The sequence below is a fragment of the Lipotes vexillifer genome, unplaced genomic scaffold (assembly GCF_000442215.2).
Source record: "Lipotes vexillifer unplaced genomic scaffold, Lipotes_vexillifer_v1.1 scaffold1106, whole genome shotgun sequence".
NCBI classification, from domain to species: Eukaryota; Metazoa; Chordata; class Mammalia; order Artiodactyla; family Lipotidae; genus Lipotes; species Lipotes vexillifer.
Window position 1 is genome coordinate 417548 of NW_006776601.1, and position 17496 is coordinate 435043.

Here is a 17496-nt window from a genome sequence, read left to right on the forward strand (position 1 = left end):
GCCAGAAGGTTTTGGGTTTTTCATAACATGTTACAGAAAAACCCGAATGAACTTTTTGGCCAACCCAATATATGTATTTTATATGTAAGAATAGGAAAATAACTGCCAGAATTTTGTAGTGACTTAAGGGTAAATTTTGTTAACCAGTCTCAGAGGCCATGAATTTGTGGTTGACATTATCTAATGGGTTTTTAAAAGAAAGTAGTAAGTATAGGAGCCCAGCACTATACCTCGAGGTTGGAAGCAATGATTACCATGCCCTTTATTTCAGTGAAACTGGCTAAGGCAGTTTATTGGACTAAAGGGATTCTTGATCTAATGTGACACTTCTTTCTTTTTTGATTGTTGGTATATTTGTTAGTATACGTCTATTTAAGCACCTATCTAACCCTGAGGTAGAATAATAGGAAGAAAATACTTTCATTTTTATGAAGAGTAACCATAGCAACCATGTTTTTGCTGTTGTCATTACTTTTAGGCCACAGTACATTCAGGACATGGATAAGATGAATGGCCTTTATACAACTTTCCACTAAAATTATGTGGCCAGTAAGACAGAATTGTGAATGTAATCTGTTTCTTATTTCCCATTGTGACACATACTCTAACGTAGAATAATTTCTCACCCTACTTTCCGGAAGGAAAGAAGCAGAAAAAATTGTCATTTATTTATTGGATAAATATTGATTGAACATTCACTGTGTGTCAGAACTGTTTTAGACACTGGGTGTATAGTGGAGAGCTAAATAACATGGTCTCTGCCTTCATGGAGTCATAGAGTAGAAGCTGCAACTGAAATGCACTAATAATAATGCTTTTTATGTTGACACCTACATTTGCATATTGCAGTGATTTTCAACCCTGGCTACATAAACAAATCACACAGCTAACCTTGTAAAGAGTCAGGTGTCCAGACTTTTAACTTTGGAGATTCAGATTTCAGTATGTTTGGACTGAAGCCTGTGCATAGGGATATTTTTTTAAACTCCACAGATGATTCTTATGTATAGCTGGTACTGAAAAATCTTAGTGTATCAACTTGTAGTTCTTATACTACGTATATTGTCCCATTTGACCTCTGGATAGCAACCATTTCTGTTAAGTAGAGTAGGTATTACTAGCCTGTTACCACAGTTTTATAAATTAAGAAACTAAAAGCTACAAGATCATGTACCTCATAAATAGCTGAGATAGATGCAGAAACCAGGTCCTGTGACTCCTCAGAGAGAAGTCTATTTTTTTATTAATTAAAACAATTACAGAAAAGTCAATTGGCTTTTTTTGTGTGTGTTAAGGGTGAAGAAAAAGATGCATTACTACACTTTTTTGAAATTGTGACTGATTCTCTCTTCTGGCTATTGGGAGGACATGTTCAGCTCATCCAGAATGGTAAGAAAAAAGATTTTTTAATTGATAGTCATTGTAGAGTCACCTGCTAGCAGTTTGATTTTTTTTTTCTAAAAATAAATACCTCATTAACTACAGATAACCACAGTTAAATGAAGCCACACTGAAATAACCCCACACACAAAAAATAAAAGCACATTTGGATGTTCCAGCTTTAAATAGACAACATCAACAATGTGGATATTACATTAAGTGGAAAATTGCTAAAATATAACTTTCTCCTTAGTTTTTTCTATTTAGCAAATCTAAGATAAGGATTAATGATCTTAACAGTTTAGTCTAGGGAAAATCTTTTTTTTTCCCCCAAAGATTACAGTTATATTTTAGACTTAGTATGATAGAAATCCCTATGTACAGAGTATAGATATAATTTAACTCACAGCCTAACTATTGATGTAAGAGTAAGCTTTTATATAGTGATATTTTACTAAACTTGAAAGTTACTTATAGGATTTCTGTACTTACTTTGAACAATACAAATACATGTTAGTTTTATATTATGTTTCCTTAAGACTGAGAAAGTAAACTAATAATAATCATGATAACATTCTTACCTTCTTGAAAGATTTAATCTAAGAAAAATGTAATTATATAGGAATAATATAAGAACAATGATATTTTTTAGAACGTTAAAATTGAACTGAATATTGATATTTTATTTTTTACTCTCAGAATTATGTATGTGCATAATTTAAAGAGTTGGATAGTTCCGTAAGAATTGTTTAAAAAATACACACAATCCCTGGCCCTCACACCTCACTCCAGTTCCCGTTTTCTAAAGGCAACTACTTTCCATTAGTATAACTAATACTTTTGGTAGTTATATCCACATAGAGCTAAGTAACATGCTTGAATACTTCTTTTAAAAATAAGTATTATCTATTCATTTCCCATTATAGAACAAATATTATTATAAACTTCCCAACTTAAAGAACTATTTTACCAAAAATATAAAGTACTTAGCCACACTATAGTGAGATATTAAAGACCTAGTTAAAGAGAGACAGTGAGAGAATACTTGAAAATTTTTTAAATATTCCTGTCATATTCCTTTTCAAAAATTAAAACAAAAGTGACAGTACTCCTCAGATCAATCTGTAGATTTAAAACACCAATAAAGTAGGTATTAAAACTAAGTTAAACAATGGATACAAAATTAGGATGTCCAGTAACCTTTTCTCTCAAAAGAGCCACCTCCTTGGAGAAATGGCTGACTGTATATAGGTATGAGGTAGAAAATATGCAAGGTAAGCCAGAAGTATCTTGAATACTAGATAGGAAGGAAGCAATCAAAGTCTGTTAGGATTCTGTGAAAAGGACTCAGGAGCCAACATAAGCAGGCTTCTACTAGCTAAAAATGGGACATTTGAACAGTAATAAGGTTAATAACTACAGTGGATTAAAACTCGTCAAATATAGTGAGATTATTAACTTTAACCTTTTATTATGGAAAGTAGAATAGTATAATGAACCCCTATGTACTCATCACTGAGCTTCAACAGTTATCAACATTTTGCTAATCTTTTTTTATATATTCCCATACCATTATTAATAAAAGTTACCATTAGAGTCTGCTAGGGGACCAGTTCATTTTGAAAACTGGTAAATGGAGAGTCCAGCATTTATACTGCCTTTTTTTACATATTGATGAGGAGAAACTTTTCTTTATAAACATATCCCAACTAATAAGTGAAAAGGGTATGATAGAATAGTGCCATTTTGCAACCTTTAGTGAATTATCCATCACTTGTCAACACCTCAAAAGGAGAGACAGCCAGATAATAAGTGCCTCATCATAACCTCACATGTGACATGGATATGCCAAAAATTCAAACATGAATCATTTTGATCCTGGAGCTCCAACTACCAATTTTTAGAAGGTCAGAGAAACATTAAATTATACCCCAGGAATGCAGTTAGCAAAGCTAGACTGTGGGAAACTCATAGGACAATTGACATAGTTTCGTCAATAAATAAATTGCAAGGAAAAAGGTAAAGTAGAAACCCATAGGTTAAAAGGAATTTGAAAGATAACCAGTTCCAATGTGTGACTCTTAATTGGATCTTGATTCAAATAAACTTTTAAAAATTCACACAAAGGGCTTCCCTGGTGATGCAGTGGTTGAGAGTCCGCCTGCTGATGCAGGGGACACAGGTTCGTGCCCCAGTCCGGGAAGGCCCCACATACCGCGGAGCGGCTGGGTCCGTGAGCCATGGCCGCTGAGCCTGCGTGTCCGGAGCTTGTGCTCCACAATGGGAGAGGCCACAACAGTGAGAGGCCTGCTCCGCAATGGGGGAGGCCACAACAGTGAGAGGCCCGCATACCGCAAAAAAAAAAAAAAAAAAAAAAAATTCACACAAAAAGTGGAAATGGGAGGACTGACTGGATATTTGATAAAATCAGGGAATCATGATTATTTAGGTTAGATAATGGCTATGTTTTATTTTTTACTAATTCATATGTTTTGGGAATATGTATTGAAATACTTGTGGATAAAATGATTTGATGTTTTAGATTTGCTTTCAAATAAAATGGGAGGCAGGAAGTAGAAGATGGGATAGATGAAACAAGATTGTTGGTGAGTTGATCACTGTTAAAGTTGAGTAACGGGTACATACAGGGTCATTATACTGTTCTCTCTACTCTTACATATGTTTGAAACTTTAATTGTAAAAAGTTTAATTAAATAAAGAAATGGGAAGAAGTATCAGTTTTAGTTTGGGGGACCAAATAATTATCTGACTGCACTTGAAAAACATAATAGAGGCTCCAAAAATAAGTTATATAATAATATAAGACAAATAGTATAAAAAATAAAGTAGAATAACTTTAATAAATTATCATAATTTTTCCAATATAGAAAAAATGTATATACACACTAGATACTACATGATTTCAGTGAATTCAAAGTTAATTAAAGAGTTGTTAATGAAACATCTTTAAGTAGACAAAAATGGAAAAATACACTTATCCCAGCTACAGATGAGAATTTTTTTACTATTAAAGAATAGAAAATTAGAAGCCATAAAAATATTTAATAGTGGTGGTACTGTGTTTTGAAGTTGTTAAACATTAAAAAAGAATGGTATCTGGTGAGATATTGAAATACTGGATTATATAAATAGAAATGAAGAACAGTAGTTAGTATGTGAAAGAAATCAAATACGTTCCCTCAGGAAACTGAAAGAGGAAAAGAGGAAAGTTGTTTTGTAGAAGCTAGGGTAGTGTTCACAGAGCTGCCTTGCCAACATACCTGATCCCACTTTAATTAAAATTCTGAGGGGCTTCCCTGGTGGCGCAGTGGTTAAGAATCCGCCTGCCAATGCAGGGGGCACGGGTTCAAGGCCTGGTCTGGGAATATCCCACGTGCCACGGAGCAACTAAACCTGTGTGCCACAACTACTGAGCCTGCGCTCCACAGCCCGTGCGCCACAACTACTGAAGCCTGCACACCTAGAGCCCATGCTCCACAACAAGAGAAGCCACTGCAATGAGAAGCCCGAACACCGCAATGAAGAGTAGCCCCCACTCACCGCAACTAGAGAAAGCCTGTGCACAGCAACAAAGACCCAACATAGCCAAAGATAAATAAATAAATTTATTTATTTTTTAAAAAAATTCTGATCAGTTAGTGAAGAAAGGACTATAAACTGGCATTTACTGGGAACCCACGCTGTTCTAGGACATTTTACAGGAGTCTGTGAAAGAGCTGTTATTTTTAGTTTTAGAGGGAGAAATAGATGTTCTGAGAGGTTAAGTGACTTGCGTAAGTAAGCATCCAGTGCCAAGTCTTCATAACTGGCTGCTCAGAACCTAAAAATTATAAACCAATAAAAACAAATACTCTTCTGGGTAATTAATGATTTATTATTATTTAAGATAAGATATTAGCAAACATGATAAACATGATACATTATATAACAATTAAATTTGTAAGGACATGAGCCGCTGATTACAGTCATCTGTACCATTGCTATTCCTTCACATTCTCTTTTTTTCACAGAAAATTTGGTTTTCTTCACTGAAATCACTGCTAGGAAAGGAGATTTACTTTTAATTTAAGGGGAGATAACAGTAGATTCTTAGCTTAGTATTTCTTTATTTTTCTTTTAATTTATATTTGGCTGCATTGGGTCTTCATGCTTTCTCTAATTGCAGCTAGCGGGGGTTACTACTCTTCGTTGCAGCGCGTGGGCTTCTCATTGCAGTGGCTTTCTTGTTGTGGAGCACGGGCTCTAGGTGCATAGGCTTCAGTATTTGTGGCACGCGAGCTCAGTAGTTGTGGCTCGTGGGCTCTAGAGTGCAGGCTCAGTAGTTGTGGCTCATGGGCTTAGTTGCTCTGTGGCATGTGGGATCTTCCCAGACCAGTGATGGAACCTGTGTCCCCTACATTGGCAGGCACATTCTTAACCACTGTGCCACCAGGGAAGTCCCATCTTAGCTAAGTATTTCTTTATTTGTAATTGTCCATAAAAATGGGATAGCTATCTATTATAGTTATTGAAACTATTCTAGAAAATCTTTACTGCAAAGTATATAAAGGCAGGAAGTTTAACAAATGATTATGCTTTGGCTTCATTTTGAAAGGGCAAGTAAATACTAATTGTATCATCATAGAATCTTAATCTTTCTTATTTTCTCTTCCTTTAGTACTGCGAAGTGATCATTTCTTACACTTACTACAAAGTGACAATGTTCAGGTAGGATCTACGGTCATGACCATGCTGCAGAACGTACTACAGATCAACAGGTAACTTGGCCTTACAAAATATGTAGAATTTTTTTATTTGTGATCAGAAGCATTACCAATTTTATTCCAATTTTCCTAAAAATCTTCAATTGCATATGACTTGTACATGGCATTTAAAAAGCTCTATTATTACCATTGTATTTCAGAAAAAAATGGATGTAAAATACTGTAAAAGACTGGAAATTTGTTATCAAATTTGTATCTTATCTTAGAGCTTAAGAAGATTTTAGCCCAAATCTCAGGCTTAGAGAAGAAAAATTACTGTGATATCTGAAGGAAAATATTGGGATCACAATAAAAAATATTTAATCATATATTTATTTAGCAAACTGCAAGCTTAGTATTTGCCAGGTGCTATAGAAGGGCATAAAAGAAGTAATAGGTAACTTTCCCAGGTTAAAATAGAAAGGCAGAGTAAACACTGTTGAAATCATTGATTCTTTCAGTTCAATATGGATTTGTTAAGCATCTACTATACATGCCAAGTATTTGTCTGTCATTGGGTTTACAAAATTGATTAAGATATGAACCTTGTCTTCAAATAGCTTACAGTATAGTGGAAGAGACTAACACATAAGGACAATTATATTACAGTGTAATAAGTTACCATGTTTAAGGGTACACAAGTATTAGAGGAGCTCCTAAACCAAACTGGGGGGGGGGGCTACTTCCTGGAGAAGGTTAACACCTGAGATGAAACTTTACAGATAAGAAATTAGCCAGGGAGGAAGAAGAGAAAACAGTATTTCTAGGCAGAGGTAACAATATAAGCAAGTGCACACAGGTAAGAAACAACATGCAGAGGGTGAAAAGTAGGCTAGAGTTTATAAGACAGGATACCATAGAAGAGAGAGCTATACAAAGAGAGAACCCCAGAGATCTGCAGAGTCCCCTACAAGCTTTCAGTAGAGTACTGATCAGCACATGCGTTTGAGGAAACTATCCAATGTCGTGGAAAACAGTAATCCAGAAGGATTAAAAGGAGCCGTACCAGAAACACAGAGCCAGGAATACTGACTGATTCCAGCAGCCAAACTGGAAAACTACATGAAAAATGGAGCACTGAGAGTACTCAGGATGGTTTCATCTTAGTAGTGGGGGATAATAGCACTAGACTGAGCACCATTCTGGATCATCCAAACAAAATAAAAGCAAGATCTGAAAGGATCAAATTGTTTCCAAGCAACTTAACCACATCTGGTTATTGAAACTGCCTACATCTTAAAATTTTCTTTATTTGTAAAGTAATACAAAGGCAGGAAGTTTAGCAGAAATGGTCATACTTTGATTTGGCTTTAAAAGGATGAGAAAATCAAACTTGTGCCATCATAGAATCTCTGCTTTGCTCTTTTTTTTTTTTCCCCTCTTCCTTTAGTAATACAAAGTAATCATTTCTGCAAACTGATGATGTTCAGATAGGATCTACAATCATAACTATGTATAAAATTCTAGGAAATGTAAATTAATTTATAGTGACAGAAAGCAGATCAGTGGTTGCCTGGGTATAAGGTGCCAGGGAAGGTAAGAAGGGAGGGACTACAGTGAAACAAAAGGAAGCTTTGGGGGGTGATGGGTATGTTCATTATCTTGATTGTGATGGGGAAATGTCAGAACTTACCAAATTGTACATTTAAATGTGTGCAGTTTGTTGTATATCAATTATACTTTAATGAAGCTGGTCAAAATAAAAAATCATTAGGGCTTCATGAGCATTTTGATACGGAGTAAGATAAAGGATGCATTCAGGTATGACACCAAGTTTTCTATAATGGATAATAGACAGTGGTATAGCCAAAACAAATTCAATATTGGTTATGTCCAACATAGGTAGATATTTTCAACAGACCGAGAAATAAGAGTCCATGCAAAGACTTGTACACAAATGTTTATAGCAGCTCTATCTGTAACACCCAAAGACAAGACAACTTAAATGTCCACTGACAAGTGAATTTGACCTCTGGAAGAGATCTGGACTAGAACTGTGGACTTATGAGTTAGCCTAAAAACAAGAGTTAAAAACATGAGAGAAGATGAGCTCAGTGGAAAATATGAATAGAGTGAGAAAAGAAATGGGCTGAAAATGGAATCCTGGGGAGTAACCTTTAAGGGGTATATTGGGGAACGGGAGCCCACAAAGAAGACTGAGAAAGAATGGTCAAAAATCTGTAAGTAGAGGATGGAAGAGGATCAGAAGAACATTTTATCACAGAAGCTGAATGGTAGAGAATATCAGGCATAACCTTTACGGTTACTTTTTCTACTGGATAAAAGTCATTTATATTGTTGTTGAGTAAGAATCTCTTTGCATTGTTCTCAGATAATAATCATTGCCATTATTTGCTTTCTACAAGCCAACATCTACTTTTACAGAATTGCAAAATATCCTAATCAGTAGTAGTGGATAATCAAAGGTACACACCCCTAGAAAATCACATACTCCTTGGTGGGGTGAGTAAAAGAACACCCAGTAATCCCTTTTGACTATTTCGACGTTTCAGGTAATTTTTCATGACATCAGTAATGCAACATGAGGTTGTTAGTGTAATAAAGGAATACTAAAAGAAAAAGTTCCTTCTATATTAAGTACATGATAATTGAATTCCTATAACATGTTTGTCTTCATACATCATTAAGCAGTGAACCATGTACTTAATGTCCTGTGATCTTCCTCTTATTATTGCCTTGAAGCTTTTGAACCATCTATTTACTATTTTGCACATTTATCTTTCCTCCAGTATTTGATTGCAAGTTTCTTTGGCAACTTTGTATTCCTTACTTTACCTAGCATGGTGCCTTACAGTAAGAATTCAATTAATTGATTTAGTGTGATGTATTCTTGGAACTAAGCTATCTGCTTAAACTATTGGTTATCTTCATGGATCAGGCCATAGGCATTAACTTGCTGCACCTGTAATGTTTAATTTTTTGTGATACTTATATGTCGTTTAGTAACGGTACATTTTTTTTTATTTTGTTCTATTAGTGGTGATTTACTCAGAATAGAAGTGAAAACCCTGCATTCAATTTTAGATGAAGTTGTTTTCAAACTTTTATCAACTCCTAGTCCAGTCATAAGAAGTACTGCTACAAGGCTCCTACTGTTGATGGCTAAATCCCATCAGGAAATTTTGATTTTACTGAGACTAAGTGCCTGCTACAAAGGTAGTACATATATTCTTTCTTTTCTTGAAAGTCTCAAAAAGAACATTTTTATTCATGGTTTATGGAAAACAAAATACCTGTGTTTTTAAAAAGTCAATAATTGAAATGTGCAGATAAACTCTGTCACAGCAGATAACAGTTCAGGGAAAAAACCTTTATGTAATCCAGCCATCTTCATGTCTCAACAGGTGGCATATGATACCTTATTGACAAGGTTACAATGAATATTTGCTCCCTCTCTGACAAAAAGGCTGGGAATTGAATATACCATATAGTGTAGTAAAATAATGACCAAAAAAAGATCAGTGATCTTACCTAACTTTACTGAGAAAATAGAGCTGTGCTTCAGAGATTGACAGCCCTTTTGATCTTTACATCAATTAATAATTACTCTTCAACTCCTATACTGCCTTTCCTCAAAGACAAACAAAAAATTTCCCTCACCTCCAAAATCAAACATATATGTGAATAAAAAGTCAGAAAACTTGAGAAGGAAAGGACTCAGTGTTTTACCATTACCATATAATAATCTTTCATTTAATTGAGCATTTACTATGTGTCAGATAACTATTCCTCATACTTTATGTGTATAAAATATTTAATCTTCATAACAATCCTGTGAGATGTTTACTCTTATCCTCATTATATAGCAGTGGAAACAGAGGCATGGAAAAAGTGTAGGTGTTTACCCAGAATTACTCAGGTAGTTTTTTTTTTTTTCAACTGTGAATCAAAGTTATATGTTAGCTTTGTTTTATTTCTTTGCTAGCCAGAGCCATGAGTTCATTACAATATATTTTCTTATTCAGTATGGTCAAGAAGTAGGTTTCTAATTGATTAAATATACTTACTAATACAGGGTTATATTATATATAAAATTTCAAGAATTAGAATATAGTGTGATGCATTTAATACCAAAACTATTACAATGGCCTTTAATCATTCTTGATGATTTGGAAGGCGCTTTAGTGACTTATCTTGCGTGAGTCATTACTGTGAACATTGTAATTATTTTATGTATTATAGAAATAGGGAGAGAAGTGCCAGTAATAAAACTGTCTAGATGATATTGTGCCAGATACACATTTTTTATTTCTGTAATTAGATTTCTTCTATAGAAATGTGAATGTCCAACAGTTCATTCTAAAGGAATTTTATCTTAAGCTGTCTCCCTTTCTTTTCTCAACAGTAGAACTTATTCAGTTTCCTCAAGATATTTTACAATTATTAATACTGCTGAGAACTTGAGTCTTGAAGAAAGTATAAGACATGGAAAGACCTATCTAGTGGCTTCCCCAGTTGTACACTCCAAGGCCATTTTCCCTTGCTAATGTATCTTGCGTACATACATTATAATACATCATTCCTCCATACGCTGGAAATAGTACTTACTTTGTAACTTATATTACTACTCAGTTTTAATTTGGGGTGAAAGTGCAGTATTTTAATATTATAGCACTTCTCCTATAATAAATGCTCAAGAACCTATTGATTTACCCCAAATTACATACAGTACTGTATATTTTTATGTAATAATAACTCCATTTAATTAGTAGTAACTAATAACCTGCTTAAGTGCTTCCACAGGATAGGCATTTACTCAGTATGTATTCATTATCTTTTTTTAAATGTTTTTGTTTAAGGTATTTATGTTCAAAAAAAAAAAAAACAACTATATGTCTCTACCCTTTGACTTATCGCAGTGATTCCATTCTCCCTTTTTTTTTTAATTAAAGAAGTTGACTAGACAGATTTTGCATCAGATCTCACGAGTAAGCACATAAGAACTCCAGGACAGTGGAAAATCCTAGAGACCTCAATCTAGAAGTTTTTGAGAAAAGGAAAAAGAAAAATCATGTGATTAATCTTGTTATTGTTTCATTTGTTTCTAAACTAGACTTTTTAACCTCAAATTAATTCTGATTGGATAACAAAATCATATTTTATTATTAATAGTTGTGCCTTTGTTATTGCATTTCAGGACTCAGAAGTCTACTAAATAAACAAGAGCGTGGGACAGAGTTTAGTCAAGAACTTAGACAGCTCATTGGTCTTTTAAGCCCTAAGGTCTATCAGGAAGTAGAAGAGCAGGTATTAAATTATAAAAATAATTTGCATGATATTTACTAACATTTCAGTAAACATTTTAGTTTCAAAATATTGGATAGTGGTAGTCTCTTGAATCTTTTATTTGCTCTCTCTCCTCCTTCCTTTACTTATTTTCCCCTAACATCCAGAGCAGCCATAGTTTGATGGGAGAAGGAGTTGTTTATGGTCTAAATTTTTAACCCCAGAGCGTTTTTTTTTTGTTTTTTTTTTGTTTTTTTTCTTGCGTTATGCGGGCCTCTCACTGTCGCGGCCTCTCCCATTTGCGGAGCACAGGCTCCGGACGCGCAGGCCCAGCGGCCATGGCTCACGGGCCCAGCCGCTCCGCGGCATGCGGGATCCTCCCGAAACGGGGCACGAACCCGCGTCTCCCGCATCGGCAGGCGGACTCTCAAGCACTGCGCCACCAGGGAAGCCCCAGAGCGTTTTTTTTTAAACCTATACAAAGAGTCCCTTGACTCTTGAATACCCTTGAATCTTTGAATAAATGAAACCAGGCATAGGAAGTGAAGCAAAGATGTTAAAACATTAAATAAGCAAAACTATGAAATCCTTGTAATGGGAATGGAAGTGAGATTAATCAGGGAGAATTTGAAGCTAACTAGACTGTATCTTGAATACATTCTAGATAATGCCTAACTGAGCTTCCTTTGGGAGAGCAGGTTTAATATTCTTAGGCCTTCCCTGTCCTGGCCCTATGCAGATGTTGCCTCCTGCTCAGCTTATTAAAAATGGAGATTAATACTTGCCCAGGCCTGATATTTTAAGAAGTAAACTTCTAAAAAAGACTTTCCTAGAGATGTCTCTAAATTAATTCTGGCCTTTAATTTCAGAAACTGCATCAAGCAGCTTGCTTGATTCAAGCTTATTGGAAGGGTTTCCAGACTAGAAAGAGATTAAAGAAGCTTCCATCTGCTGTGATTACTTTGCAGAGGAGTTTCAGGTAAAAAATTTGGGTGAGAGGAATTATAATCTGAGAGGGCTAGATATATCTTATTAGAGTATCTTATATCTTATAGATATATCTTATTAGAGTATAGCTGAGTGAAAACTTAAGAGTTTGGGGTGTCTTTTTTTTTCTTTTTCAATATTCTAATCTGTTTCTTTCATTCTTGCTTCATACATTTCTGAGTACCAGCACTTCATTAACCAGATGTACTTTCAAAAGCAAAAGACATAATGTAAGACAGGAATCTGATGTAACAAATACACAATGCTGTTCACTTAATAAGACTTTCTTGTGGGCCAGGCCTACAGAGGGAGCCAGTAATGGTCAATTATCTCATTAAACCCTTAAAACCAAAAGTTGCCGTAATTGTTCATATGTAATTATGGTAAAAATGTGTATGAGTACAAAAAGTTTTAAGTATTTTAACCTGATTTTCCTCAGTAAATATGGCATGGATACATATGGTCATTGAGATATGACATAGTTTGTCATTTGTTGCTATTTCAAGTAAACTAAAAACAAAATACTGAAGACATGGCCCAGTTTTTACATGACTAATCCATCCATATTCTTAGAGGTGACAAAAAGAACACACACACACCACCCACAAATGAGTTAGCTCTTAGGTCATTGTTGATAAATTAGAGCCATCTCAGAGGTGATTTCATGTAACCTAATTTAAAGCTAAATTTTAGTTCACTAAAGTGTAACTTGCATATTCCAGAAGTCAATGTTTTTTTTTAAGAAAGCTGAAACTATTCTTTTAATAACTGCAGCTGTGTTTCTCAGTTACAAATGTGTTTTAAAATAGTGAACTAGGGGCTTCCCTGGTGGCGCAGTGCTTGAGAGTCCGCCTGCCGATGCAGGAGACGCGGGCCTGTGCTCCGCAAATGGGAGAGGCCACAACAGTGAGAGGCCCGCATAACGCAAGGAAAAAAAAAAAAAAAAAAAAAAATAGTGAACTAAAATTTAGCTTTAAGTTAGGCTGCATGAGAAATCACCTCTGAGATGGCTCTACTTTATCATAAATGACCTTAGGAGCTAAGTCATTTGTGTCTGTGGGTTTCCTTTCCATTGCCTCTAAGAATCTGGATGGGTTAGTGTAAGGTATTGAAGCCACTCTGGCTGTGTCCCTTAGTGGACATGCTTTTCATTGATAAAAGTTTCCTTCAGAGAAGACTTAAAAGATAAGTTATTAATATCATTGGGCATGAGTTTTGTTGGTAGCCAAAAAAACGTTAATTTTTTAAGCATGCTTCAAGTGCCTAATATATGCCAGAGGCTGTGCTAAGTATTGGGAGAGTAAACAGACTTGAGTTTGTATCCCTTCTCAGCAACTTATGGGCTGAATGATCTTGGACAAGGTGCCTCCCTCTCTCGCCTCAAATTTCCCATCTATAAGATGGGGATAATTGTCTATGTACCTCACAAGATTAAAATAATAAAAAGGTTTTTTTAGCATGTTACTGAGCACTTAGAGGAAAATGCATATGGCACATTTTTTGCCCTTGAAGATTCACAAATCTAGTTAGACAGGCACATCTGTTAAGTAAATAGTACTCATGAGAGGCAAGTATAATCCATTCCAGCATTGCTCAAAGTTTGTCTATCCTACTAGCTATTTCTTTAAAAATATTTAAAAAGTTATTTCTTTGGTTAAATAAGTTTGGGAAATGATGAATATTTTGAGAGTCACAGTGTATATTCTTCTATTCAAGAGTCTGAGATGTTCTTGGTATAGCCTTACCTTTGTAGTGAACTCAGAGTAGTTAGCCCTTATGGATTCTTCCTGCTACCATTCTCAGCTATGTATCCTCTTACATTTAAAGGTGCCCCTATGCCATGGATTCAGACCTTTAATGTTTAGTCTTACAGTAGTTGCCAAATTTGCCAGTTTACTTTTCTTTGCAATATTAAAATCTGTACTTAAAAGCATCCTAGGATTAAAGATTTTGTCCTCTTAGAGGGGTATCTGTGGAATCTAATTAAGATTCCACTATTTTAAAATAGAAATTCCATTGCTTTATGTAACAACACCAGACCAGTTATAAATATATCCATTATAAGACATTAGCCATGAAGCCAAAACTTAAATCTCACATTATAATGAGTTTTTAGTTTTTTAATCTCCAGTTTGCTCCAGGCTTCAGCATCTTTCCTCTTCTATTAGTTACAGCAACAATTTATGCAAATTTCTTTTACTTCCTTTGTATCTGGGCTTTCTGCCAAGGTTATTTCTGTCTCTTTCTGGTCAGGTTATTATCTCAGAGTAGTTTCCCTCTCCCATGTTTTTTTGGGGGAGGGACTGCCCACCACTCACAGTTATGGACCTAGATTCATCAGAGCTTCGGATTCAACAAGAGGTACTCTTTTATAGTCACACCCTTGCTAAAGCACTTTCTTGGGGGTTTCTTCTTTATTTAATCACTTTTCATTGTCAGAAACTTTATTTTCTGTTAAGTACCCTTTTCCTCAGCAAGGTTTACTGAAGCAGCTAACAGCTGCCTCACAAGCAGGAAAGCTCACAATTTACCTTCCTCTATCATGGTGCTGATACTTAGGTATTTTAATTTTATTTGTTTGACTTTGTAGGGGAAGAAAACAGTTTTTACCTCTATACATTTTAGGTTCGTTGGTTGGGGCCCTGAAAATTATACTGACAAAAACTAAAACAGATTAACAAGAGAAAAACAGTTTCTTAACGTGTAGCACATGTCACATGGAAGAAACCTGACATGATGCATAACTCAAAGGGGTGGTTAGAATTTGGTCTTATATAGCTCTCGCCCTCTGAGATGGCCCACACTCTGTGGAGTGTGTTTCTCCCAGGGCCGTTCTCGCCTTTTGAGAAAGACTACATTTTGTCTATGGAACATGTATTTCTCTAAATAAATCCACTTCTTACCTTAAAAAAATAATAATAATAATAATTGGGGCCTATATAGATGTTAACAAAGAATAATTTATAGAGAAGTGACAGGTGAAAAGAAGAGGATTTTAGGCTTCTGAGGGCAACAAACTGTGGGAAGGTAAGTATATTGGGGAAGGTAAATATATTGGGGAACTTATGGAAGATATGGGTTATTTGTGCAGTTCCATCTCTATGGCCATAAAACTTCCTTGGGAGGGGAAATTTATGGCAGTCCTCATTTCTCAGCTGTTTCTGCTTTTAGACAGTTAAGGGATCCTCTGGGAAGGCTTCTTTCTGTGTTTCCTGATTCTCATTTGCCTCCAGCTCAAAACTATCTTTATGCCAGAGTGGCATATTCCACTACCCTTTAACTTCCCCCTTGAAACCGAGCTTAAGGGCATAAATCTATCTCTTCTTTGTTTGCCTTAGGGACAGTTGATTGCTCCTTTGAAATTTTTATTTTTTCATAGTTTATAGAATTCCATCCAGTGAATGAACCAGTATTTATTTATATAACTCACTATTGTAGGACAAATGGTTTGTTTTCAACTTGTTACTGTTGTAATGCTATGGAGAACATCCTTTAACATAAGTCTTTACATATGTGTTGGATTTTACCTTAAGAAAATAATTAGAAATGGAATTAATTGGTTAACATTTTTAAGGCTTTTGATACATATTTTAAGTATTTCTTCAGAAATATTTTGATGCATGTATCCAAAATATTTCTTCAGAAAGGTTGTAGAGCAGCACATGAAAACTTATTTCATCATACTCTAACTACACTAGGAATTATCTTTGAAATTTTTTTTGCTGTCTGTATTTATATGATTACTAGTGAGGTTAAGCCGTTTTTCATAAATACTTCTTGAGTGGACATATAATTATGAAAATTGTGTGTACTTAATGTTTCCATCACAGATCTAAGCGAACAAAGATGTTACTGAAGCTAAGTAGACAGAAGGAAGAAGAGGACCGCAGATTACAACTGCAACTTCAAAGGCAGAGAGCCATGAGACTTTCCCGAGAATTACGGCTGAGTATGCTTGAAATAGTTCATCCAGGTGTGTGGCAGTATCAATTTTATAAGTGTAATTAAGACTGATTAGGGTATCTTTTAATAAACCAAATTTCCTAGCTACCTGATGATTTATTTTTTTAAATGTGGACCTTTTCCCTGTTTCTCCTTTTTCAGATAAATCTTATTAAATCTCTTGAGTCAAAAAAAGTAACTATTTTTTTTGATTAAGGCCTATTAGTTTATGATGAGCAATCTCTCCAGTAATTTTTCTTTTCTTTCAGATAAATTAGTGAAACAAAATTTTATGCTTAAAGATATCTGTCTTTGGCATAAAGAAAGAACCCCCTTGAACTTAAGTAAGGTGTTAGAATATTGCTACATTCTGCCCTCAGAACTCAGTACAAACCTTGTGACACCTCTTGCCACTTTTGACACACTAAGCTGAAATTAATATTAAAGTGTAGTCTGGGAGATCTGAGTCATTTCAAGATTCCTTTTTAGATCTACTCCTTCCCCCTTCTACTACTCATTCTCAGTATCCTTCACTAGCCTCATATTTCTCTTTCTTTCCCTTAAATACAGATGTTTCCCAGGGTTCCATCCTTACCCCATTATTCTCATGTTGCTCTTCCTGAGGTATTCCATCCATAACTGCAGCTTCAACTACCAACTGAGTGCTTAGCACTCTGGAATCTTGTCTGCATCCTCACCCTCTCTCCTAAGCTCTAGACCAGCCCTGCCCAGTAGAACTTTCTACAAAATGAAATGTTCTGTATCTTCACAGTACCAATGGCTAGAGGTAGCTGTTGACTTGAAATGTGGCTAGTGCACTTGAGGATCTAAAATTTTATTTTACTTTCTTTAAATTTATGTAACCATTTGTGGCTAGTGCCTACTACATTGGACAACACAGCCCTGTAGCCAGCTGCCTATTGGTTAGCTTTACTTAGATATCCACAAACATCCTCAAAACTAGCCATTATCTTCCCTCACTGATTTCCTCTTCCTGTATTCCTCATCTCTCAGGTAATTGCACCAACAGTCTACTCAGTGTCCCATCTATGAGACATCCTACAATTTTTTCCCTCCCTCCACATCTAGTTCACCACTAAATCCTATCAATTTTTGGTACTGTCTCTCAAATATATCCCTTTTTATTTTTACCTTCTGCCTTATTCTGTCACTTAGC

General features: G+C 35.3%; 1 protein-coding gene across 2 annotated transcripts in view; it reads left to right on the forward strand.

Moving 5' to 3' along the window:
- The window catches only part of IQCB1 (IQ motif containing B1), a 40408-nt gene that overhangs the window by 11855 nt on the left and 11057 nt on the right, over positions 1 to 17496 (forward strand). Inside the window, exons 4-9 of one of the 2 annotated variants that reach the window (XM_007450503.1) lie at positions 1296 to 1389; positions 6059 to 6158; positions 9142 to 9320; positions 11302 to 11411; positions 12260 to 12369; positions 16208 to 16350. In XM_007450503.1, coding sequence (XP_007450565.1) covers positions 1296 to 1389; positions 6059 to 6158; positions 9142 to 9320; positions 11302 to 11411; positions 12260 to 12369; positions 16208 to 16350 — 736 coding nt within the window. The remainder of the gene's footprint in view (positions 1 to 1295; positions 1390 to 6058; positions 6159 to 9141; positions 9321 to 11301; positions 11412 to 12259; positions 12370 to 16207; positions 16351 to 17496) is intronic. The other variant, XM_007450502.1, reaches the window with a different exon arrangement.